At 39.9% G+C, this 27,940-nt stretch overlaps 1 protein-coding gene across 1 annotated transcript; it reads right to left on the bottom strand.

Annotated features, from left to right (window-relative positions):
• Positions 1-3: 3 nt before the first annotated feature.
• Positions 4-12,234, bottom strand: LOC146698297 (galanin receptor type 1-like). The gene is made up of 3 exons (XM_085473362.1): positions 11,253-12,234; positions 11,094-11,159; positions 4-3,402 (listed from the first exon to the last, which is right to left on the bottom strand). The coding sequence occupies exons 1-3, from the start codon at positions 11,919-11,921 to the stop codon at positions 3,082-3,084; spliced, it is 1,056 nt and encodes a 351-aa protein (XP_085329488.1). The 5' UTR covers positions 11,922-12,234; the 3' UTR covers positions 4-3,081.
• Between the last annotated feature and the right edge of the window lie 15,706 nt (positions 12,235-27,940).

The raw sequence follows: 27,940 nt of genomic DNA, 5'->3' as shown, positions 1-27,940 counted from the left end.
GAGGAAATGCCAGAGTTTAATGTGACTATAATACAAGCAGCACTGCATAAGACACAATCAAAAGCCTGAATATATTTCATAATACAATCCAGATATCAATATACTTAAAAGAGAGTTATATAATTGTTTTGTCAGATTTTGATTTTATATCACAGCTGTTTTAATACAGGAATCAGAGTCAAAAAGCAAGCCACACTAAACAAAATGCACTAAAAGTTGTACAAATGTGTGTCTCTCCAGAAACTTACAGTTAGAAAGAATTACATTTATTGCATTTACTCACAAAATGGTATGTGCATACATTTGGTTTTACCATACTGTTTTTAATTCCATTTTTATTTATGAGAAAAAACATTTTACTGAGCATGGAGTAGATGAATTTTGAAGAAAAAAAAAAGAAAGAAAGTTTAATCCATAAATCTACATTTCAAAATGAAAATAAAACAATTAAGAAAATAGCCATCACATTACAGTTACAGTATATTCATTGTACTCATGAAACAGTAAATACCAAAGGGAACGCAGGGATAAAATTCTCATAGAGCCTAGAAATTAAAAGAGCTCACAGCGTTAGCAGTAATAATAAAAAGTACACAAATAAAGCAGAATAAAAGCTGGAACCACTTAGTCTGTATCCTCTGATCTTCTTCTCCTGTACTTAGATATGCCTAAACATATGATTAATATTGATCAGTAGTCTATAATTACTAAAACAGTTATACTGTAATTTGGGGACTGCAATAAAAAGTGATATCAAACTGAAAATACATTCTTGATTAAAAAGAAAAATGTTGTTCATTAACTCTTTTTACGGAAATCAGTAGCTATGTTCCCTACACCATCAGGATGTGGTTTCCAAGCACGTCCTATTTAAAAAAAAAGAAAGAAAGAAAGAAAGAAAGAAAGAAAGAAAGAAAGAAAGAAAGAAAGAAAGAAAGAATCCTGAGTCCTTTGTGGGTATAATTATCTGTGCAGTCAGCAATACAGTGAGCAAAGTCATCAACTGCATCTCTGTCAGAAAAAGCCTCGACTCTCACATCTAAGAGCCTCAATGAGAGCGAGGGCAAGACTCGGATGACCCTGATTACCGGTATTTGCTGTTCTCAGGAGAAAGATGGTGCTGTGGACTAAAATCTTAAGCAGAGTATTTGTGGTTACAGAGAATACCGAGCAGTACTGTATTTAAAGCTCTCATCTTGTGTAGTTTAAATTATTTTGTTGCACTGAGATAAAGCTACTATACGGTGATTTGGCACATCACATATATTGTACAACATTAAAATTCTTCATTTCCATTGTTCTGTTGTTTTCTTGGTTACAAAGATGGCTACCAGGAAAAGTACAACAAGCATCGGTACATTCAACAGCCAGGCTGATTGATACAGCACAACACAATCTGAAAACTGTTTACGTAGCATCATAAGCAAGTACAGCAAGATTTCCAAAGACATATGTGAATATAAGCTTTAGCTTTTAGTATTTACAACCAAATGTAATAATAAAATACATTGTTTCTCAAGCAGAGTGCAACTTAAATAGTAGGTCTTTTATTTTTAATCTACGGTGAAGGACCATCAGCAGGGATGGACAGCTTACTTGAAAAATGTTACTCATTTAATACTCATGTATATGATCCTTGTCATGAGTGCAGTTAAGATGTACCTTATTTAACAACCCCAAAACACACACAGTGATGATTACAACTTCAATATGTAGAAAAACAATTAAAAAAATCTTTTAGTTCCAGTCTTTCATATTTTTTCCTCAATGGGAGGTACAGCAGACTATTTGCCAAACAGATGGCTGTGATACTGACCACAAACTCCAGAGGTCTATTACACAAAAATATTGTCTGTAGTCATATGAAATTTGCTTTAAGATGATTATAAAGCATGTTTGATAGTTCAATCAAATCAAAACAGGCTCTTAAACCCTAAAGATGGACTACGGGGATTACAATCAAGTCATTGCCAAATAAATTAAGACAATGTTGATTTAGTCTATGGGCACCTATAGTTTCCTGGTAAACTAGTTTTGGCACTGGTTTTAATTCTCAATCTGGTGTCTGTAACAACAGACAAAATAAAGAAAAGTTATCCACTACAGAGTTAAATATTAGCCAACTTTCATTCAACTTAACTTGAAACAAAATTGTATGTTTCCATGATATTAGTGAGTCATGCTTGCTAATCTTTTTTAAAAAGGGCCTTTTTGGTACTAATTTAACTAGAATTCACAAGCACATTAGGACTATTAAAGACCTTCATATCCTAGACCCTTTTTATGAAACAAAAGAGTAGCTTTTTAGAGTTATTGCGCCATAATCACACTCCTGTCTTCGGAAAACCATTGTTTGCTTTCACTGTCCAGGTTTTCAGGGTTAACATTAGCATACCAAGCTAAAAGTAGTTAGCAACACGTAAACTGGGCTTAAATGTGTCTAGTTTATGACATGTAATTTGTAGAAACAGTTTTGGATGTAGCTAGGAGCCACCTGTTTTAGAAACAGCTAGCTAAGAGGAGCTCATTCAAGCTAGCTCAGCTAGCATGTTATCCTATACCTCTTTCATCACTAAAGAAACAAAGATGGCAAAACAACCACTGGATCAGATGCATGAATTTTGTGATCCTTTACTACTTCTTCATTGAATAATCCAAATCCTGCAAAATCATACAAGTATTTATTTATTTATTTAAACAGACTGTATTACAGGTATATATGTGTTGCTTCTTTTAATACAACTCTTACTTTTTATGAAAAATTTCCACTTATTGGACCTGCACCAATCTTGTTTTTCTTTTCCTCATGCAGAGTTTTAAATTCATTGATTTGAATAAACTCACTTTCTACAGTTTAAGAGAGGTCACTGTCGAAGAAGGATGACTTTTTCTCAGTTTCAGACAGGTTTTTTTTTTCCATTAGTGATGACATGTACAGTAGCAATCACAGCCGGATCAAAGAGGCAGTAATCGTGTCCTGCAGTCACTGGTGCCTTATCCCCTCTAGTCCAGGTGAAATTAACAGCGCTTATGTGGAATATTACAGCTTTCGCGATATCCATGCGACAGAAAAAGAAAAAGTCAAACATTTGTGCAGTTAGTTGAGGGCGGCGTATCCGCTTTGCTACGAATGTCCTTGATGTCATTGAGCGGGGAGTCACTGGTTCTAATCTGGCATTTAAACACCTGCTTATAGGCCTTTCTGAAGTTCTCCGACAGGAAGGCGTAGATGACCGGGTTGACTGATGAATTGCTGTACGCCAGGCAGTGTGCAGCCACCCGCAATACAAAGGAGGCTTGGTTTAGCGGGAAGGTCCCAAACTCCACCCAGAGGTGAACTACATGATGAGGGAGCCACGACAGGCAGAACACCACCACCACCACAAGCACCGTCTGAGCAGTCTGGGATCCACAAAGGAAAGGGAAAAAGGTAAGATTTTGTCAGTATCCACAAGGATAACAAATACAGAATTTAATATTCTATTTAAGCTTGAAGTCTTGTTTACGATAGAAGAATAAAGCTTGGAAAGTCATTGATGAGATAGTGGCATGTTTGGGACCAATCTGCATTGTAAAAATTGTGTGAGATCATTAACATCCTATAATCAAGTTCCTGCCCTCCAGTAGAAGTCTTTGAGACCATGCTCATTTTTAAGTATGCATTGCTTGAGAAACATTATGAGTTATTTTTGCTAACCAATATCTTAGATTTTGGCAGCAGTATGCACATCACTGCATTCTTATCTCTGCATCAGCAATGGAAGTGTGTGGAGAGATCTGTCAGACAGTCCATTGACAGCAAGTGAAAGAGAGAGAGAGTAAGCAGGCTCTGGCTTCAAGCCAAACTAAAGTGCGCTTCAGGAGACTTTGGATGACTAATGTCCAACAACTCAGAAGATAATGGATTAATATTCTTTGTTGATATGCCATTTTTCTTTGGCCTGAGGATCGAGGAGCTCATCACACATCAATAAACCTTCTCATACCCCCATTTACATTTAATCATTTTAGAGTTTAACAGTAAATACTGAGAACTTTGCACTGATAATATTATGATCCCATACCACAGACTTTAATTAATCAACATTACATAAGTGACTTTTAACATCTCTACATGCACATTTGGGTGATTCCTATTTGCAAATGCTACGTGTTATTTTTGTTAGGTTTACTCAGTAGCATGGCAATGTGGCATACTTGTTTAATTCTTAAATCTCATGACAGCTGTGTTGACTGTTCTGTTCTTCTGTATTACAGCTGTTTTCCCCCAAAAAAGTTAAGAGAGTTTTGAACATATTTATCAATTAGAAAACAATCAACTTAAGCACAGTGCCCAAGGCAAATAGTGCGTGAGCAGTGGATGAAGTTAACAAAGAACTGGTATGAACAAAAACAGCAGATCTGACCTTAGACAGCTGTTTAAATATTTTCAAGTACGGCCTAAAAACCTTGAAAAAGCAGACGTACTGTAAATGCCTTTTCACCCGACACTTAATGAGTCACTGGTGGCATTTCATCCACAGTCTGTGTCATAAACTCATTTCTGTAGCTACTTACAAAACCTGTAAAATGATGTGACAGTTATCATAAATCAAATTGTAATCGGAAGATTGCCGGTTCAAGCCCCGGCTCGGACAGTCTCGGTCGTTGTGTCCTTGGGCAAGACACTTCACCTGCCGCCTACTGGTGATGGCCAGAGGGGCTGATGGCGCGATATGGCAGCCTCGCATCTGTCAGTCTGCCCCAGGGCAGCTGTGGCTACAACTGTAGCTTGCCTCCACCAGTGTATGAATGTGAGAGTGAATGAATAGTGGTATTGTAAAGCGCTTTGAGGGGTCCCGAAAAGCGCTATATAAATGCAATCCATTATTATTATTATTAAATTTACATAATATCCAAGAAGAAGAAATTAAACGATGTTATTCTTCCTACAAACAAAAAAAAAAAGGAAGAAAAACTAATTACATGCTCCTTGATTTGCTGAGGTAGTAAGAAGATTTATTGCAGGGCTAATTACTTCTCATCAAAGATAACGGAAATATTGAAAATCCTGAATCAGGAATTCAGCTTTCCAAGTTTTGATGGGTATAAGTTAGAAATAATATTTAGCCAACCATCTGAGCAAGTAGCTGTCAGAAGTAACAGAGCTGATGTTAAGTGTAAAGTGAAAATATTCTCAACTAAATGAATATGAGTGCACAGATTTTCACCTCATTGGAGAGCATTCTGAGATGCAGTATTTTTACTGTTATGAAAAATGAAAAGCCTAATATGTCATTTCCTTGTATGACAACTATGCAACCTACAAGGTTTTAAAAAACATTTTTATGGCAAGCACAAAAAATGCCAGAAAGTTGCTAAATCAGCTGACTGTAAGGTCTCGATGGTAACCTAATTGTTTTGGTGTTGTAGATTTCAGCATTGCTGTTTGGTTCAGTCTAAAAAGGCACAATCTGTAAAGCAGAAAAATGACACCAATGAAGAAGTGCCAAAAACTGAAGTTCAGCTCGGTGCCACTTGACTCCAAAAAGCAAGTCTTTCGCCACAGACTCCTGTTTTGAAATGCTCAACTTTACAGCATTAAAAAGTATGATTACAGCCTATTAAAAAAGACAACTCTGAGTGGGGTGAACGTTTGTAGAATTTTTAATGGATTATCTGAGTAATTATGGCTTGCTGTGTGGAAATGTGTGCTGTGTGTGTATTACTTAGCAAAAATGTGTTGCTAGCATAGAGTTTAGCTTGCTATCCAAACTAACGTGTTTGCTATTAAAGCAACAGTTCATACTCTCATCTAAATGTGGTGCTTTTGATCCAAAAAAAAGCTAACATGACTGCCAAATGCAGAGTTTTAAACCAAATGGTGATATCACGGTGGATATGTCTTTTGGTTGGTAATAGCAGCAGGCAGCAAGTATTCACGGGCGCTAAAAGAACGCTGCTGTGTGCATCGTTAGAATCACTGTTAGGAACTTCTGAGCATAGTGATGGAGTCAAACATTCCAGCCACTAACCTGACTCCAGATACTGTTCAGTGCTGTGTGTATAGGCAACATGTTCACATGAGCGACTTTAGAGTATAATGCTATTTTATATGGCTAATATTTGTGCGGTCTGATGAAATGCCCTGCGATCCTTATTTAACTGTAACAAAATACAGTACTGCATTGATAAATTACAATAAATATAGTTTTAAAAAAATATTTTACCAGTCACATGATACTGTAGGTAAACATTTTTGTCTTGATACAAGTTAGCACTGGCCAGAGAAATCTTTCTGACCCCAACACAACTACACAACTACACACATAGACACAAAGACACGGTGACTATGAACAGGTTCTCACAGTTTTAGCGCAGTATTACAGTAAAAGCAGGGTTTTGTTTGAATGGTGTCCATAAAACATTCACATCTTCCCCTAAACCCACAGAGAGGCAGTCGTTAGGTTATTGTAAACGACTGCAGCAGAAACACCTTCTGTCATAAACTTTTAGCTCATCACTCAAGAACTGATTTACCTAACAACCCAAAGGTGATTCTTTCGAGTTTTTAAAGTCAAAAATGGACACCAAGATGACTTTTCTTCAAAGAGAAACACAAGAAAAACTGTTATCATGTTGGGAAATTATCATTTGGCAAGTTTGTGCTACATTTTTGATATTTCCACAACTAATCATCACTAGTAATCAAAAAATATCATTTGGATTCACAGTTTTCTGCAGCTCTTTTTAAATGTTCATTCAACATTGTTCTCATTACTCCCGAAGTCACTGGGAAATTACTGCATGCTGTTGGGTGTCAGTCAATTCATTCAGTCTCCCAGGCTTCAGATATGCATATTACAGCCTACACACATGCTTAAATAATTTCAGAATGACTTGGCCAAACATTTATTTTTGTAATTATCTATAACCATCTGTGTTTTCCATCTGCATAACAGACTTAAACTCCTAAGATTTAACACTGCTTACTGCATGGCTCCTCAACCTCAGATTTAAAACAGAGAAAAATATCCAGACACATATAATCAGAAAGGATTTGTAGCATATATGTGACACATATATAAAAAATCAACTCCTTGCAAAGACCTTGCAGAAAAGAAAGGTTCGTATTCCCTATGGTTTCCTAGATTTGTGTGTTGACAGTGTGTTGTGTTGTGACTTTTGAAGGCTGTGTGATTCCTCCTCTGTGAGGCTGAAGTCGATAAGAACATTGGTTGTGTTTCACAACAGCCATGGGAGCAACCTTGGTCTTCCCAGCTGCTTTTAACAATATATTTCACCAGCCTGACAGAGAGCAGCTGAGACCTAAGTTAAACCCATTTCTGCACAAATTCCCTTTGCTTTCACCAGATGCAATTTATTCTTTTTACCTGTTGATTTTCATCTTTTATGGAGGGAAACCCTTGATAATATGTCTGTGTGCTAATAGTATGAAAAAGAAGATTAGAACCAGAATGTCAGTCGGATTTTTGCTCATCTGGCTCATCAGGATTTGATATGTTTTAGACGTAATGGATTTAATCAGCATTTTGAAAAATATGCAGATTTTCATTCATGTACAGTAAACTGATAGGACTCTGATACCTCTCAGTTATAGCCTACAACCCAGAAAAAGTGGGGAACAGCTAAGTTCACCGATTCATTTTATTGGGGTGTTATTTGTGGGATTATTTTTGACAGGCAGTAAGATGGAGACAACAGGATGTCCTGAAATGGTCTGCTCTTACATAACATCATCTTATCGCAGATTAAACCTTCAGGTCAGCTTTCAAGTTGTAATTGTGAGCCTGAGAAATTTGGTGTTTTTTGGACAAAACAGTCAGGTCCATAATTTACTGGACAAAGATGCATTTTTTTTTAGTTTTGCCTCTGTAAACCACCATAGTTAATATGTGATTGAAGTACAAACCCACAGCTTTAATTCAAGAGTCTGTGTATGTTCCCAGTCATCAAAGTCATGGTAGTCTAGGCCCTTGAAAAGAAGAAGCCTCGTGGATGAGAGGTGAGGCATCTTCGAAAAACTATAATAAGTCCAGTCGCTGTCTTTTTCAAGCTCCTTGGACTTTAATTCAAGAGGTTTAACTTGACCCCAGAGGGTTTGCATGAACTGAGGACTGTTTTAAATAGAATAAGAATTGCAGTGACTGCCTGAAGTCTTGAACTCATGGACATCATGTCTTCCTCCTTTGAGATGCTTTACATTGATTTCAACCACCTTCCGTTGCTGCTTGTTTGTGGGTCGTTTTGTATTCAGTCTTGCATTTATGAACACAAAACGCTGCTCAACTTGGTCGAGCTCAGGTGACTCCGTTGGCATTTGAAGAACATTCCATGTCTGGGACTTTAGAAACTTGGATTGCTTTGCAGCTTTCGCTTATAAAACCATTTGCACTTTGATGCACTGTCTGATTGTTTTTGCAGCATTTTGCTGAATCTGACCAGAGAGTTTTCTTCATAATTCATCCTCCTACTTCTATCAGCGGTCATGTCATCAATAAACACCAGTGATACATTTCTACTGACAACCATAAGTTGTCTCCTCCAAGTTTTTACAGATAGTGCTGTATGCTTCACATCATGAGCTGCTTCTTTCATTCTCCATACTGCTCACTTGAGGTTATCCTGGTACAAGTTCATCTTTGTTTCATCTCCCCAAAGATTTCTCTGAACTCTGCAGACTCTTGTAGATGTTTTCTGGCAAAGTCTAAACTGCTGCTAGCGTAGCCAGTGGTAAATCTTCTGTTCTTGCATTCATGAAGGCGTACCGAACTCTTTGAGAGTGTTCTTTAATTGGTTAGATTTTGCAAAGTGGTTTATCTTAACCTCACACAGAATTTTGTCATCATGAACTTTAGTTATCTTCTGTTCTTACAGTGTTGCTGAGCTGGCCAGTTCATTCATTCTTTTGAAAAATGAACCAGATTATTGTTTTGGCCTCTCTTCAAGTTTTATGCTATCTCTCTGAGAGGTTTGTTTTGTTTTTTGGCCTCCCTTGCCAAACATCTGACACCGCCTTAGGTCTCATATTAAAAATACAGTGAAAAGCTATCAACTATAAATTCAACACTTTGAATTAACTTCAGATATTGTCCATCCCTCCATCCAGATAATGTGTCTGCTTCTTTTTTCATGAAAAACAAGGTAACGCTACTTACCTTCTCAGTCAATTGTCCAAATACTTTAGAGCCTCTGAAAATGGGACACTGTGTATATAAATTGCTGTAATTCCTTAACCAGTAAATTATCATTTTTACAAAGCTTCTTGAATTAAAGCTTAAAGTCTGCACTTCAATCATATCTGTTTGAATTAAAATCCACTGTGGTTTATTTGTCTAACAAAGTATAGACCCAACAGTATGTGCTACTTTGTTATATGAATTATGTTTTCAATAAATCTGTGGGAAAATGTCTGCAAAGCCCCCATAGTTTTAATTCATAGCCCAGTTTATACTGTTACGACAGGAAAGAAGTTCATTAGCACTGTACGCGGGTAATAGCAGCTTCCAGTATTTACTGTATGTTGAGATAAGCTAAGCCACCTCCTCGCTGTATTTTTAAAGGACTGATAAGAGATTTTTTTAATTAAATCAAGAAAGCTGTAAAGCATATTTCCCAGCACTCCAAGCTGCAGCCCAGACTATTCTTCATATAATATGACCAAGCCACTGTGGTTAAGTTACTGGTACCAGCCAAGTTAGTCTCTGAGTCAGGCTGCTGAGAAATCAACCAGGGGTTTGATTCACTGTTGTGCTTGTGCCAGAACACGTGTCAGTCCAAAAATAGTTTCCTCTTGAAAGTGTGTTTCATTTAGTGTCTGCCATTTCACACCATAAGAGGAAAGACAAAGAAGTGTAAGTAGCTTAAATCCCTCTAACCTGTTTGTAGATTAAATGATAGAAATAAAAGTAATAAAGTAATAACCTAGAACAGGGGTGTCGAACTCCAGGCCTCAAGGGCCGGTGTCCTGCAGGTTTTAGATATCACCTTGGGTCAGCACACCTGAATCAAATGATTAGTTCATTACCAGGCGTCTGGAGAACTTCAAGACATGTTGAGGAGGTCATTTAGCCATTTAAATAAGCTGTGTTGGATCAAGGACTCATCTGAAACCTGCGTGACATCGGCCCTCGAGGCCTGGAGTTCGACACCTCTGACCTATAAGGACTGTAGGTATTACTAAACACTTCTCCTAAGACACACTGGACTAATCAGAGAGATACTGCCAAGGAAACACAAAACATGCATATTCATCAAAAGTGCATACACATGATCCAGTTTTCAGTATAAAATTCTCATCTTTGTCAGTTTTACACCGGCTTGTATTTTTCCTCACTGCAGCTGCTGATTCCCTCTGAAAGTGTGTAAAAGTGCTCTCTTCTGACATTCATTTTAGTCTCTCAGTACCTGCAAATGTAATTTATGTATTACAGGGTTTAATGATTTGTTGGACGACCATTTATCACAAAGTTATTGGTGTGACAATCTCTTCCAGGACTCCCCGCATAGCAAACACAATAAATCATCAGAACATCAGAAATTCCCGATTCACTTTCCACAGTTGTTTAGGTTTCAGGTCATAAAAGCATGTTTCTAGAGAAGTACGCACGAAAGCACATGTAAATCCTCATCGGTCCATCTCCCCAACTGACCGGGAGTCTGTACTCCTGGCTTTGTAACATTGTAAGCAGTTATCAGATGCTGTGACATATAACAGACAGACGTATCGGTAATCAAGTAGGCGACTGCAGATAGCTACTCTCAGGAAAGTCAAATGACCTCCAAAGAGTATGATAGTCTAGATGGCAGCTTGATTGTGCATTACCTTTTGGCCATCAAGCTCAAGTGCACCAGTTAATAGTACACGTACACAATATTGCATTTATATTTATTATTCTGGCTACAAGGGAGAGTCGGAGGTAATGATTTGGTGTATGGCTATTCCTGCACCAAATTATAGGTGCTGGACTGTGGTCGGCCAAATACTTGAGTGAATTCTTATTCTTTATTCAAAAAAATGAATGCATAAACTATCAATGGCTATACTATAATGGCTATTCCCCAACCACCCAACACATCGCTATGATACGTACCTTTTTCTTTGATGCCTCTGACTTTTTGGACATATTTCTTAGTTTTTTGTGCAAGTGATTTAACACCTGTAAACAAGGGATACAGAAGTCAAATGTACATTTCTTTAGCAGTAATTCCTCTAATTATATCACTGACCTGTGTGAACAGCCTTTTCTTACCTTTGCATAACAGAAAGAAATGAGCAGCAGAGGCAGCACATAACCAAAGATAAACGTGCAAACCACATAGATCTTCTTCTGGTTCTGATCCGGCCACACTTCCCAGCAAAAGGTGTGATTTTCCCCTCTCTGAAAAATATTCTGGTAATACATGATAGGCGCAGCCATGGCCAGGGAGAGTATCCAAATCACCACCACACCAATAAGAGCGTGCTTCGCCACCCGAATAGAGGACGACTTTCTGGAGTGAACGATGGCAATGTATCGGTCCACTGACATAGCGGATAGGGTGAAGATGCTGACCAGCATAGAAACAGTGAAGAAGTAGTGGATGAATTTGCAAATAAACGCACCGAGCACCCAAGTGGGCATCATGTAGATAGTGGACTGGAAAGGGATGCAGAAGAGCAAGTAAGACAGGTCTGCTATGCTTAGGTTCAGGATGAATATGTTGGTGGTGCTTCGAGGTTTTCCCGGTTTGCTCCGGGCCAGCACGGTGATCACCATGGAGTTGCCCAGCACGCCGAGCGTAAAGATGAGCCCGAAAACCAGAAGCGTGATGAAATTATCCGTGCCGATCCCGAATAAAAGTTTCTCGTCCTCCTCCTCCTCCACACGGCTGAGGTTCCAGGGCTCTTCCAAGAGCCAAACAGAGTCTGTCAAGTTCATTATTTATTCTTTGCTCTTCGGATTAAGTTAAAAGGTAAGCAAAGGCACCTGCAGCTGGTCTGTGCTGCTTCATTGCACGGAATTTTCTGGGCAAGGGTTTATGGTCAGGTACGTTTCCATCAGCGTTCCTGCAGACAGTATTGTTGCTCTCCTGTGTCTTTGTGTCGAGACTTCGGTAAATCCCCCTCTTAGCTTTCTATATTATATTTGTGTATATTTCAAAGCGATCTCGGTTTTTGTGCAGCGTTAAATCAGCTTTGCAGCTGCGCGTTTTGGAGTCGCTCTCCCGGCGCGCACCTGACCCGAGCGCGCAGCGACCGCGCCGATACAGTCTGTTGCTTCTTTCTCCGCGTCGGGACTTTTTCCTCTCAGATTAGAGCAGGGGCTGGGCTCTACCGCTGCACGTCAGCATCAATACCACCTCCCAAGAAATAAGGGGGGGGGAGCGAGAGAGAGAGAGAATTAATGGAATACTGTTTATTCTACGTGTTTCCGAAACCATCCCATTAAAACTGAACGTCAAAGTAATTTTCCTTATCAGATTCAGTTTGTTTGTGATACTTTACGGCCAAGGTGCAAATGCTGCTCTGATCACAGGGCTGGTCTGTCAAATGTGCAATAAACCACAAAACAATATCGTTCGCCAGTCATGGTCTGATTGGCTTAAATGGCTTTTATCATAGAAAGAAAATAAACTGCCGAAACATGTTATAACAAATGGTACTTGGTTGCAGTGTCATTTTTATAATGTCTGCCTTATTTCACCCAGTAAAAAGGAAATGTACATTCTGATGCACTTTTCTGATTAGGAAAGCTCTCATTTGTCTTATTTGACCAGTTTTTAAGTTTTGGTTACTCAATAATATGAACAATAATCAAATCACAAGCAGACGAAGATTGTTTAGCAGATGTTGACCTTAGTGTGCATGTGTGTGTCTGTGTGTGTTCCCTCAGATTGTTGTGATCCCTCAGAAGACTTGGGGAGTCTTTTTTCAAATCCAAGTTGACAAGAATGTCATGCATGAACTGTTAACTTATTGTTCTGTGAATAACGTGGCGGAAAAGCGACTAAAAGTACATTATGGAAATAACACAGGGGCACGCTGACTTTTTTCCCTCTAAACAGCAACAGTGAAAATAAATTAATACCAGCCAATTTCCAAGAGTCCAAAGTGACATTTTCAAGTCGCTTGAGTTGTCTTGCAGGCAGCAATCAAAAACTAGAAGATGCGCTGTGTACTATTAAAAAAAAAAAGCAACGACAGAAATGCTGCAAATTCTTGCAAGAGAAAAGCAGTTTGACCGTTTTATTTTTTGCAGTAAAACTGCAAAATATCTGCCATTCTGCTAATAAATGTAACCACTAATCTCCAGCTCTACTCAGGATTTTTAGAATTTGCTCTTCATCTATAGAAATGTATTATTGTTGAGCACTACAGGTGAATCTCAGTGAATTTTAACCATGCATGCTCAGTCATCCTTACCTGAATGATTGAGCATGCATACAACCAGTTAATAAGCTCAAAGACCCTTAACAAGAATTGTACCTGATGTGAATTGCTTTAAATAAAGAATGAGTCTACCATGGTGCTCCTTACCCTCGTGCTGATTAGGAAAATGGATTTTACTGTGTCGCCTTTTTAATCCACTCTGTAATAAGTCAGCTGTTTGCACATGTGATTTTGTAAATTGTTGCTTGTTTATAGGTGAAGTAGCTTCAATATAGCAATATCGTTCATTTGGAGCCACATTTGGAGCTTCCTTGAAACTTTTAATTAAATCATTCAGACATTTTTTCCTTTGTGCGAGCTCCCGTGGGAACTTTTTATACAAAGCCAATTGCAAAAACGTTGGGAAAATGTTTCCAAAAATGTAATTAAAAACAGAATCCAGGAACATATCAGCCTATTTTAAATTTCATGACTGTGTGTTTCATGTGGGTTTTTACAAACTTTAGACAGGGTCATGTTTACCACTGTGTAGCATTCACTCTTCTTTTAACAACATAGACATTTGGGAACTAAGGAGACCAGCTGCTTGACTTTTGGGAGAGAAATGTTATCTTATTCGTGTCCAATACAGGATTATAGCTCCTGGAGTTTCTTTGATGTGTTTTCCTTTTCATCATGCTCCAAATGTTTTCGGTTGGTGAAAGGTCTGGACTGCAGGCAGGCCAGTTCCTCACTCTTAACTCTTCTGGTATGAAGACACGCTGTTGTGATAGATGCAGTGTGCAGTTTAGCATTGTTTTTCTCAAATATGCAAAGCCTTCCCAGAAAAGTCCCCACACTATCAGAGATGCAGGCTTGTTAAAAAGCTGGATGGCCAATCTTTGTCCAGAAGACAATTTGTTTATGTTTTCCAAAAGCAATTTCAAATTTTGAGCACAGAGCAGTATTTCACTCTGCCTAAGTCCATTTTAAGTGAACCTAGCAGCATGATCTTTATATAAGGCTTCTTCTTTGCATGACAGAACTGTAACCTGCATTTGTGGATGGCATGGAGATTTGTGTTCACAGACAGGGCTTTCTGGAATTGTTCCTGCACCCGTGCAGTCATGTCCATGTTTTCAATGTAATGCTGCCTGAGGGGCCAAAGATCACTGGCATCCAATACTGACTTTCAGCTTTGTCCCTTGTGTATACAGAGATTTCTCCAGGTTCAAAACACTAGAAGTATTTGCAATTTTACATTGGGAAACATTATTTTGAAATTATTCCAAAATATTATTTCGTAAAATTTAGATGTAGTTCTTTTTTTTCCTTTTTCCTTTTTTTTAAGAGTGATGAACCTCTGCCTCTTTAAGATGCTCTTTTTATACCCAGCCATCTTACTGGCCTGTTAGACATTTGAGAAGTTTTCTATGTTCTGTTACGATTGAATAAAATACATGCTTGTGAGATTTAGAAATCAATGCATTCTGTTGTTTACATTTTACACTGTCTTTAAACTTTTTGGGAACTGGATTTGTAATACACTGTATTACTGTTTGCCTTTCAATGACACAGACAGGAAACATCCAGGAAGAAACCACTTCTGGCATCAGCCTCAAATCCTGAAGGAACTAGAGATTTTCTTGGAAATATGGCCATCCTTTTTGATCTCAGCTACACATCTGCAGAGTGTTATTACTGCATCCTGCACAGCTTGACATTACTGTGTTAGCAAGTAGGCACCGACAGAAATCAAGACGGACCTTTGCTGAAGCATGCTAAATCTTTGAATTGGACATATGGCTGCGTTGTGTCAAAGTCATTTGTTTACAGTCTTTGTAATTAGTTTATTGCTATCAAATGCAGCAGGTTAAATTGGCAGCATATTTGTTTCACGATGCTGTTAAGCTACTTGAAAGGTTACTCGCATCCATCTAACTTTACAGCAATCTGCCGCCCCTGCCTTGAATGTCAGGCAGCCCTTGTTTAAATCCAGTTTGCTGCCTTCACCTGACGTATTTCATAACGTGGACAGACTTTTTTTGTCTTTTTTTTTTAATGCATTTACAGCATGTTCTGCTTGTAAAGCGTTTCCTTGTGGACAGTGATTGCTTCCATGTCAGAGAGTAAAGTCTTTTTTCCTGTCTATTGTTTGCCTTTCTTCTTCTCTCCTGACAGCCTTGCCGTTGGTTTTGTGCTCCGTTACCCTGAGCTGTGTTGGAAAATGAAATGCTCACGGGTTTATCGAGCTCTTCCGGCAGCAGCGGCAAGGCGGGTGAAAGGCGTAGATGAGGACAGGTCAAGGTGGAATAACTCCGTACTTTCTGCTCCTGCCAGATTTTCAGATTATCACAAGTGCAACTCGACACTCGGCGTGCCTCCCGGTGAACAGTAACTGGTGAGGCCGCAAGCAGAATGGAGTGCACTCACATCTCAACAGACATTCAATTTGGGCGTGATTCAATTGCATGTGACCTCTGAATGCTCAAAATAATTGTTATTTTAAAGGTCAGGCGCAAAACAAGCAAAGCAAACAGACACAAGAGTATTTCAGTGTAATAAAACATATCATTTGTGTGCATGCTATTAATATTTTGGATATTGTGTGCCCGCAAAGGGCCTGGCAAACAGACTTAAATGTGTTTTTTAGACCTTAAGAATTCAACAACATTCGTTTTGGTGACAATAATGAATGTAAAATCCCATTAGACGGCTCTAACTTTAACAGATGCCTGTGTTTTGGTACCAGGCTTTAGGGGGCTTAATGACAAATTGCAAAAAAAATAAAAAGAATGGTCACAATCAAAAGCAGCAGAAGCCTTTTAGCCCTCGTTTGTGTCCCACTGACTCACAGAGGATGTATTCAGGCTGCACAGAATTCATGCATGCTGCTGTTCCACGCAAATCTCTGCTGGAGGTGAAGCTTTTTTCTTGATTTTCTTGATATCAGAGCACAGGTTTTGTAGGGGTTTCCAATGAGTAGAACGTGCCTATTTTTATGAATTAGAAACACTGCATCTGGCTCTTAGCTCTTCCTGAAATGAACTGGGCATGCTTGAGAGCACTTTTTTTTTGCAAGGGGAAGGATAGATTTCAAGCATCATTGCTCTATCAGATATTGGCAAAAAGGAAAAGGCTGTTATCAGTTATTGAGAATTTCAGGAGTTAGGGCTGGAAGTAATGCAGTCTTTTCATTACTTTTATTGCTGAACTATTACAGACAGTTGCCAAGCCACAGCTTTACAAACATCTTGAGGTAATGTGTGTGACGACTGGTGTAAGACTCACAATATATTGGCTTTTTAACACACTGAATGGTGAATTTGAGGAACCAGCTATCTAACAGTAGCTATTAGCCTGTTAGTCAGACATTGCCTAAGATGAGTTTTTTAAAGTAATTTGAATTTTACCATGCATGACCATTGTGGTGGCTTCTGTGTGAGAGATCTTATCTCTTCTTCTTCTTCCCTTGTAATTAAACCTAACAGGGTGAATCCAGGTAATATTTAATATCAATCAGGTTTCTTGGAACTCATTTTCCAAAGTGTAGAGATAAAGTAGAGCTGCTTGTATAATGAGACTTTGTGCCCTTTGGGTGGTAACCTTGTTAGCCTGACCATTCAGAATGAACTCAGCATTTCCACCCTCATACCTTTGATTATGAAAGAATTGAAGCTTTTTCTGAAAATAGATAGAGCCCTTGAGTCAAAAAAGTAAAGGCCAGTGTGGAGGTGGCTCAAATCTGATTAATTTTAACAGTAAACAGTCTGGGACTAGTCAGACTGAGTATGGGTCTATGAGAAAATGTGTGGTCACATTATGTGATTTAACTGTGTATGTAGTGCACAGATTTGTGTGACTTTGTTCTTAGTTTTTGTGACGCTGTTAAGGCATTTTAGCCCCAACCAAAGAGTTTGGTGTACAAGCTTAGCTCACCACACCCTTCATACCGGTGTGGGACTGTTGTTGGTTTTGTACACATTCTCAGTGATTGAAATGAATTAATGTAATTATAGAGGTAATAAAATGAGAGTGTCCACACATCCAAACATCAAGAGTGAGCTTTTTTTTATCTATAAAAACAAAAATGCATGTAAATTGTGTGTATCAGAATGAGTGAGCAGCAGCAAGAATCCATTAGCCTATGGAGGTGATCTGCAAAGAGAAGAGGGAGGAAGACTGGTGAGCTCTTCTCCTTATATATTCTATAGGCCACACTCAACCCCTGATGGAAACCAGCTGACTAGGCCTCCTCAACACTACCCAAGGATCACATGACCTACAGTAAAATGTGGCTCATCACGCTGCATTTCTCTGTGCCTTGTATTTTTACTCAGTTGTATATAGCATTCGTATTCTATTTTTATCTTATTGTATATTTTTATTCTATTTTATTCTACTGTATATAGTATATTATTTTATTCTATTCTGTACAGCTGTGTACTGTATTTATTCTTATTGTATTCTAATTTTTGCGTCATAACTTTTGCACTGTCCACTTCCTGCTGTGACAAAACAAATTTCCCACGTGTGGGACTAATAAAGGTTATCTTATCTTATCTTATCTTATCTTAATCTCTGGAAATAGAAATATTACATCTGAGATGTGTTTTGGGTGCAATGAAAACACGAGAGAGCATGAAAATGAAGAGAGAGTGAGAAGCACATTACAAAATATAATCCCTTATCCACTGGACTGTTACACTTCTGCTGACTGAATATTTATAAAATAGGTTATCATGTCAGTCAAGTCTTTCTTAATACAACTTTATGGTCATTTTAAAAATGTTGGTGCCATTTAGAGGTCACAGCCTAAAATTAATTTTAGCCAAAATATTATTAAATAATAATTCCTTCATAGCTGAAAAGAGGACATAGTTACACTGGCAGTCTGTAAGTTCGACGCACGAGGAGGCTCAAAGTCATGTGGCAGCCATAGATCAATGAAAATTTTACATGCTAAATGGCCTGCATTTTGTATAGCGCTTTTCTAGTCCCTAAGGACCCCAAAGCGCTTCACACTACATTCAGTCATTCAGCCATTCACACACAGGCGATGGCAAGCTACATTGTAGCCACAGCTGCCCTGGGGCGCACTGACAGAGGTGAGGCTGCCGGACACTGGCACCACCGGGCCCTCTGACCACCACCAGTAGGCAAACATGGGGTTAGTATCTTGCCCAAGGATATTTGGCATGCAGCCATGAGTCAGCCTGGGATCGAACCACTGACCTTCTGATTAGTGGCTGACCTGCTCTGCCACCTGAGCTACAGCCACCCCAGGCTGCAGGATAACTGTTAGTGATGAGAAGTGGGCAAGTACTGAGTCTTAGAGGAAAAACACTGAAGCAACAGATGATGTGGTAAACACATTAGACAGTTAACTTCACATCTGCAAATCAGTGTTGTTTTGGTGACAGCGCAGCAACATTACACAGTGAATTGACAATTTTAGGCAACACTGTTACTGATGAAGGTGGTTTACAGTATATGGATGGCTAGGGATAGCTGATTGCATTTTCTTTTCATGCAATAGTGGTAATTACGTTTTTCAACGAATAACTAACAATTTGTTCTGTGGGAAGCGCAGTGGTGCACAGCGAGAAGTTACGGGGACCTTTCTGTGTGGTATTTGTTTGTAGGCAAGTCGTTCCAAATGTCCTTTCAGAGAAATTTTTCCACAGGTTTCTCCCCACAGCACATCAGCACAGAGGGGAAGCACCAGCGCAACGGGAGAATCGGGTAAATCCACAGCAAACAAAACGTTCACTCACAAAAATTCAAAGCAAGAGGAGCCTGAGTTATGCCAGCCCTGCTGGCACAACAGTCTGGCACTGACTGAGTGGGATCTTCAGCCGTAAGTAGGGGGTGAGTAATCACAGACTGCACACAGGTGAGTGATTGCCAGATTGCTTCCAAGGTATGCAGATGGAAAAATGGGAGCCGGGAGGAGCCTTTGCCCCTAAAACTCACAAGCAGAGTTAAACACACACAGACACACACAGATAGAGGAGGGCAGAGAGCAAAAGGGGAAAAAAGTGGACCATAAGACCAAATCGTGTTGGCCCTGTGATAGACCTGTCCAGGGTGTACCCCACCTTTGGCTCTGTCACACTTCAACTCAGTTCACTCCAATTTTATTATATAGCACCAAATCACAACAACAATTGCCTCAACGTGCTTTATATTGTAAGCTAGGCTCTAGCCCTGGATGGATGGATGGATGGATGGATAAAGCCAGAAACTTCCAGTGTATGAGGCTGAGTTAAGCTGTGAATCATTCAAGCATAAAAACAGCACCAAAACAAAGGAATCAACCACTTTTGTGTCTACATAGAACAGACATCTTAGCAAAGAACCAAATTTAAATCATATCTTGAGTGGTTTTGTTACTACCAGCCGGTTACAAAAACCTATAATATAGTCCCCAGAGATAACACAGTTTGACAGGAATAAAATAGCATTTTATGACCAACAAGCTGATTCTCAAAGAACTATTTGCAAAAAATTGGGCATATCTCAACACAGTGGGCAGTGTGTTCCTAAAACCTTTGAGGAAACAGCATGCAACAAAAGCAGCAGGATAGTAACAGATGAACAGACTCTGAAAGTCATATCCTTAAAAAATATAGAAGAAAAATCCAATACAGGACTTGAGAGATGTAACCGGGCGACAATTGAAGATCGCCAGTAAGGGTGGCTGTTGAGAAGCCATTCTTGTTCAGATTGATGAAATTATGAATGCAGAAAACCATAATGAGATTAAGATCCACCGTGCAATATCATTTGGAAAACATCTGATAGACACAGCCAATGCAGTAAAAGCATAACTGGATAGAAAAACATACAATCACACACATAAAACACTCTCATTCATAGCTTGCCCTCCCCAGAGCTCAGACCTTGACATCCCTGAAGCGGTGCTTCAATAATGTCATCTTCACAGAGAAAACAACAAAAGGCAGCCAACATGCAAAGAGGAGCTTTGAATGTGTTCCAAGAAGCCTGGAGAACTATTCCTGAAGACTACTTAAAGAAATTACAAGAAAGATTGCCTAAGAGCGTTCAGGATGTGTTGAAGAAGAGGGTGGTTGAAGATTTCCCCCATTCTGCTGCCTTCTAAAAATGTCAGTGTTTTTTCGGTCTGCGTGTTAGGTTTGAAGATAGCATTTGTTACACCCCCTGACAAAATGTTTAGTAACTGAGCAGAGGTTGGTATCGCAGTCCTGCAGCCTGAGTAACAATAACAGAGTCATCTGCATACTTTAAAACAGTCCTGCTTTCATACCTGCTCTGACACGTATTTGTGTATTGGGATGAATTATTATAATGGTAAGATCACACATCCATGTGAGGAGTCTGTAGAGGAGGAAGTGTGGTCAGGCAGAAATCGACTCTCATTTTTCTTTTCAGTGTGTTAGTTGAAAAGTCAAAATTGCTGCACGGATCAAATCGATCTGAAGCCCAATGGTTAAACAGTGAGGTTGAAAGGTTAAAAGTGGAAGAAACAAAATAGTAGTCTGGCATGAGACCGGATTCACTGTGTTGTGTTTAAGAAGTAAGTTAAACAAAGGGACTGAAACATCCTCTGCTCTCCTGAGGGGTCTGTAAGCAAACCTCATTGGATTAGGCACATGATCAGCTGCCCCCCATGAGATTTAAGTAAGCTAAGAACTTCCCAGTCAGTGCAGTCACAGAACTCCTGCTGGGACATACATATTCCCAGTTATCACCTTACTTGCATACAGTACATAGTTTCAACATTCCCTAAAGCTATCCGTTTTTGAGAAGCGCATTAGATGAATATTGTCAGTGTCGTGCACCCTGCAGTGATGCTGGATGTGGGAATAGTCACCCAGAGATGGAACCAGAGATAAAATGTTGCATTTTTAATATTTTAAATGTGATAAAGATATGAAGGAAGACACAGAGAATACAGTTAGAAGTGTTGCTATTTATTAGCAGAGTTGTACATGCTTATGTGGCTTTGAATCTGCTTTTCTATTTCTGAACACTTAGGTTTCACATTTCCTCACAAATGTTCACCAAAGCTCATGTGGAAACACCTGCTGCCAGTCTTCATAATGCTTTTGTCAGTTACGTGGGCAGTTAATTTAAAGGCTTTATCTAAAATAGGGGTGTCAAACATGAGGCCCTTGGGCCAGAATCAGTACAGTGAAAACTGTGGCCCAAAGGAGGGCATAAATTTTAGCTGACATTAAACTATATGCTCACATCTTTTTTGACTTTTGCTACTGATAAAGACCTCCCCCATGGCCACTCATAGTACACCAAAGTAACTAAGTAATAATTAATTCTATTGTTTTACACATTTCTTACAAAGAGAAGCCCAAAGTGCTGACTGATTTCCTTCTTTGCTACAGCAGCTTTTTCTTTATCATGTAGAAAAACTCATTGTACCAACTGCACTTCTTTTTCTCATGTTAAGATATATCACAGGGATTAAGCGTGCAGTATACCTATTTTCAAGGACAGAAAGGGGAGTTTCAGTCCGGCCCATTTAGTGACCCACGATGGGAAGTGAGTTTGGCATTACTGGTTTAAATAAATACGGAGAGTCTTACCTTCACTTTCAATGACCACATAAGCAAGTTGGACTTCTGCTGTGATTGTCCAACGTTACACATGATCATGGCTTTACTGACTCACCCTATGCTAATACTAAGAGGTGTCTGTGCTCACTGCACCTTAGCACTGAACAAGGTAAACTAAGTAAACATTCCCAGATCATTGATGTTGATGAATGATTTTTAACATTCTTTTCAATAATAGATTTAAAAAAATTAATGCTTTGAGATAAAGTCTTTTAATATGAAGCACCATAATTACTGAAATTAACAACTCTGCTCTATACCTGAACAAAAGGAAGAGGAGATGACTTGCATACTTATTTTGGAGAACTTCTTGCCTTCTGCATATGGACCTTTTATCAATACTGAAACTCCAGTGATTTATTTCCAACCCAAATGATAGATGCAAAAAGAGGGGTTGCTCTACAGGTAGATGAACATTCATAAAGAAGCTGGAAGACCTTCAGATTAGTTAGGATAATAGGAAACAGGAAAGCAGGAACTCTGTCTTGCTTCTCTATGCATGAACACTTTCAATCAGAGTAATAACCTTCCAGAAAGAAACATGAAAGTAAGACCCCTGGATTTATTCTTAGTAAATCCAGTGATACATAAAAATGCAGAATCACAAGGATGCGTCCGTTCCCAGCTCTGTAATTCACCATCTGTCCTTACAAGCAACTGCTGAAAACAGAACCTCTGGTACTCATATTTTGTTTTCAGTCAATAACCCCAGACATGATTTGTATAAAGGAAATATGACCCCCACATATCTTGCTGCATGCTTTCCTCAGCATGGATACATAAGACGACAAACAACTGCCCTCTCCCCTCAGTTACTGTGATGGATAATCCATGTTGTTTTAGACCCATTACCTCGACCGAGGGCTGGCTATTTCCATGACAACGAGTTACTGTATCTCAGTCAAAATCGGTCCAGGCTCTAAGCTAATGGGTTATTATTATATGACTGATAATGTTGAGTCATTTTCTGTGCCTTGGGCTGATCTCCTTGGTAAGCAATCAGATTGTTGATTCTGCCAGCGTCCCCCACCCCACATAATTCCCACTCTTCGCATAAGTCCCACAAAGCCCAACTTCTACAGTCACAAATCAGGAGCTCTGAGTTGGACTGGATACATTATCACAAGCTATTTGATTTCTCTGGCCAAAGCAGAATTGTGTTACAGCCTAAATCCGATCATCCTCAAGTAGGACATTTATGGGTATGGTTAAAATGTCCTGAGATAACCTATGATTCCAAAAACCTTAAAGAAAAATGGATAAACAATTGTAACTGTTGTAAAGGCAAGGCAAGTTTAGGCAAGGCAAGTTTATTTTTATAGCACAATTCAACAACAAGGTGATTCAATGTGCTAAAAGGCTCACCTTTTAGCACATTCACTTCACCAGATGCACCTTGTTTATTTTCCTCACCTTTGATTGGGTGTGGTGCTTGGCCTTAATTGCACTCACCTGTCACTCGTTATATAAGGACCGCACTCACCTACCCCTCACTCTTTCTTCACTCCCACATGGGGCGGCAGCTGAGGTGAGTTTCTCTTTGAGGCTCCTGAGTTCATGTATCATTTTGAGTTACTTAAATCATACTTTGTCCTTTTTAGAGAGAGCAGTCCATGTGTGTCTTTCTTTCCTTTACCCGTTATACAATAAAACAACAAAACCTGCAAATGATTGATGACTGCTTATTCTCATTCTAATCGGATGAGCCCATGATGATGACTACTGAAACCCTGAACCTTCCTTCCTCCAAAACATGGTCCTCCGAGCCGGAGTAGCGTTAGCGTCATGGATTCACAGCAGCCATCGACTGAAGATTTGAGACGTTCCGGTCATGATAGTCGACCTCCTGCCCACCTGCAGCAGTATGATGTTCAGTATCCTGGAAGTAGAAGTGCTAGATGTGATACAGAGTCAAACAGAATGCCAGCATAGTGACAAAGACACACATGGGCTGCAGGATCCTGACGGGGAGTCAGAAAGTCAACCAGAGACATCCCCTGCTCCTTTACCCACCAATCAAGATGAGGTGATGAGGGAACTCCTGATGACAATGAGGGAGATTAGGCAACTCATGATTCAGTTATCTCCTCCCCATTCTCGCAGTTCCTCCAGATCTTCAATTCACACTGTCTCATCTGATGAAAGCAAATCCTCTGTAAGCGGTTTACAAGCCATTCCCCAAACGCATCAGGAACATGAGTAGTTCCCAGTGATTGAGCCAGCAACATGTCAATCACCCTGTATGTCTGTGTCTATATGTCAGGTTGGGTATCAGACGCCACCTCTCTGGGGACACCTCAGGCCCTCCAAGGTTTGGAGGCCTATCTCCGCCCACCACCACTTCCCCTGCCAGTGGCGGGCGGACTCAGGTGTCGGTGCGTTGGTGGTTCTTTGTGTCTGGGGGTGGGCGTCCAGGTACACACCGGCTCACTCCTTGGCGGCCGCTTATCGGGGCCTGGAGCCTAGGGCTCGCTTGGGCCCCTTCGGAGGTTGGGTGCCCCCGGCCTCTCGGCCTGGGGCACACACAGGCACACACAGGCACACACAGACCAAACTAAACGGTTAGCTATTTCCTTTTCCTATGCTCCTGACCCATACACTCAAGCCATCAAAGCTCTTGATGAGCGTTATGGGCAACCAAGACAGCTGGCATTGAAAGAGCTACGGAATATAATGGAGCTTCCTCCTATCAGAGCAGGTGATGGTCGGACTCTGGATAACTTTGCTCTTCGTGTGCAAGCTTTAGTTGGTTTGCTTAGCACTATGGGTGATCAGGACGGACAGAACTAAATTGTGGCTCCCATGTCGATCGCCTACTTGAAAAGTTGCCCGCAGAGCATTCCAGTCGCTTCAAACGGCACATTTACAGGGAACAAGGAGATATGACGTATGACTTACCTTTGTTCTCATCCTGGTTGCAAATGGAATGCAAGTGTCAACCAAGAAAGGACAGTCCTGTTTCATCCTTTAACCAGCCACGACCTGCCCATAAGTACACCTCTCCACTCACAACAATATTACATGGGACAAATGCATCCGATCCTGTACAGGCAGCACAACCCATCATAACGACTAAGGCAACATGTGCATATTGCTGCTCACCTGAACACCACATTAGCAAGTGCCCTGAGTTCATTAACAAGACAAAGGATGAGAAAATAAACTGGATAAAGAGAAACAAACTGTGTTGGTGTTGTGCTAGAACTCATCAGGCTGCGAAGTGTGATCTGAGGAAAGCATGTGCCACCTGCATGGAAAGACATCTACAGATCCTATGTGAGGTGAATTAGAGACCTAGAACTGAAACTAATCCTGTAGTGAGGACACTGTACTTTGATAGACCTAGCGATTGTCCTAGTGTACTACTAAAGGTTGTGAAAGTGCTCCTGCGTAATGGCAAAAGAACCCTGGAAACGTATGCAATAGTTGATGATGGCTCCCAACATACCATGCTTCTGACATCTGCAGCTAAGAATCTCCACCTAACTGGGAAAGCTGAAAAATTATCACTCAGAACTGTCCATCAAGAAGTTGAAACTATTCAAGGTTCTTGTGTGAGTTTCCAGATTTCTCCCATCGCACATCCAGAGAAAACTTACACAATTAATAATGCCTTCGCTACAAGTCACTTAGCACTTTCAGACCACACCTACCCCGTATCCTCTCTTCAATGGAGATACAAGCATCTTCAAGGTATCCTATTAACCTTTATTAACAAAGCAGCTCCACTACTGCTCATAGGCTCTGATCATACCCACCTTATTACGCCTATTGCACCAGTTAGACATGGACAGTTTGGATCTCCTGCAGCAGTCAAAACCCGCTTAGGATGGACACTCCAAGGTCCAATCACAGACTTCCAACCCCAGAGCAGTTCCACGCATGCCCAATGTTTGTTCACATCTTCCAGTTCAGGTTCAGGAGAACCGCTCCAGCACATCCTTGTGTCCGCTGATGGCTCTGAATTCATTCAGCCACCTCATACTCTACCATCAGCAGTACCGGCAGTGCCCCTATCACCAGTTCCACCGCCTGTGGCTGCCATTCCACCAGTGGTCAGGGCGCTGCCTGCTCCTGCATCACCTGAACCTATATTAGACCTGTAGCATGGCTGATTCCTCTGCCCCCGCTTTGTGAAAAAGAGCATCTCTAATCTTTTGAACATATTTCTCAGTAGAAATATGGGGGCGGCTGTTGTAAAGGCTCACCTTTTAGCACATTCACTTCACCAGATGCACCTTGTTTATTTTCCTCACCTTTGATTGGGTGTGGTGCTTGGCCTTAATTACACTCACCTGTCACTCGTTTTAAAAGGACTGCACTCACCTACCCCTCACTCTTTCTTCACTCCCACATGGGGCGGCAGCTGAGGTGAGTTTCTCTTTGAGGCTCCTGAGTTCATGTATCATTTTGAGTTACTTAAATCATACTTTGTCCTTTATGGAGAGAGCAGTCCATGTGTGTCTTTCTTTCCTTTACCCGTTATACAATAAAACAACAAAACCTGCAAATGATTGATGACTGCTTATTCTCATTCTAATCGGATGAGCCCATGATGATGACTACTGAAACCCTGAACCTTCCTTCCTCCAAAACAGTAACCCTTTTTTAAAGTAGCACAACAAAGACTGGCTGAAACGGATCCAGTCTTGGTGAGCCCAAATAATTTTTCCTGAAACTTTGGGTCAAATGTTTGTCTTATTTTGAAATACATGGACATAAAGTACTGGGCCACCTACATCTTACACCTATAGGAGCTGCTTAGACTTGGAAAGCCATGCCATGAAGCTCCCAGTACAAGGTTTTTGTGCTGATGCTAATCCCAGAGGTGGTTTCCCATATGGAAAAGATAAATATAAATCTTATAAAGTTTGTATCTGTCTTGTGTGAAACTTGTGTGAAAAGCATACAAGAGTGAAAACAGATATAAGATCCCTTGAGAAAAAATTATATAATGAAACTTGTATGTTTTGGATACTTACTAAAACAATATATGAAAGTAATGAGAAAGTGGCCACTTTCAAGAGTAAATCATATAAGTTTTTACTATTTCTTTTCCATATGGGTTGGAGGTCTGCAGTTATTGAATCAGAGAAGCGTTGGCGACTTTTACATACTATGTACCTCAGCACTCGACAACTCCACTCTAACTTTATGGGTCACTTTGTGGCTGACTTGTTGCTTTCACCTAGCAGATGGATGCAGAATACTTAGGAGGAAAACTCACATAAACTGACTTATCGCCAATGGTGGGATCCTGCTATAGCAACAACTAGACTTCAGCTCTTTAGAACGACCCGTTTTTGTCATTTTTGTAAAGGCAGCCTGCATGGCTATTAGCTTGATTTTATACACCTGTGGCAATGAGACTAAAACACCTGAATTTAAGGATTAAGAGCCCATGTGGCCCAATTTTTTTTCCTCATAGTGTATGTGCACATCTATACACACAGTATGTATAATAACATTCAAATGCTTGAACAATACTCTCAAACCCTGTAAACAGATTTTATTGCTTTCTTTCTTCTTTATAGTCTGTTTTTCCATTTTTGCCCCCAGATGTGTTCCTGCATCATTACCCAGCACAATACACCACTTTCAGATTATACCAAATGCACTTTATAATGTTCCAGATGCCATTTTTTTACCCACTGCAGCAGCGATATCCCATTAAATTGTAAGAACAGACATGATGAACTGTAATGGTGGCTGTGGTGCTAAAGCATGGCATCGTTCAGTTTTTATCTCCAAGTTACTTCCAGCTAGGGTAAATTTATATTGTTGCTTACATTCACGGCCAACAAGTATAATGTCATCTTTAGATTTATCTCTGAGACCTGCTTTTGGTCATTTTAGAACTGACTTTCAAAGTCATGTGTGAATTTTTTTTTCTCTGAAAAAAACAACGAAAAGAAAAAAGTGTAAGAATGTAAGACAGTGCAGCAAACAGAAGACGAGGGAATAGAAAATG

This window comes from Copadichromis virginalis, linkage group LG11 (genome assembly GCF_057382275.1).
Source record: "Copadichromis virginalis isolate Kocher_CV1m ecotype Utaka linkage group LG11, C_Virginalis_male_GT1.1, whole genome shotgun sequence".
Lineage (NCBI taxonomy): Eukaryota > Metazoa > Chordata > Actinopteri > Cichliformes > Cichlidae > Copadichromis > Copadichromis virginalis.
This window is presented reverse-complemented; position numbering and strand designations above follow the sequence as displayed.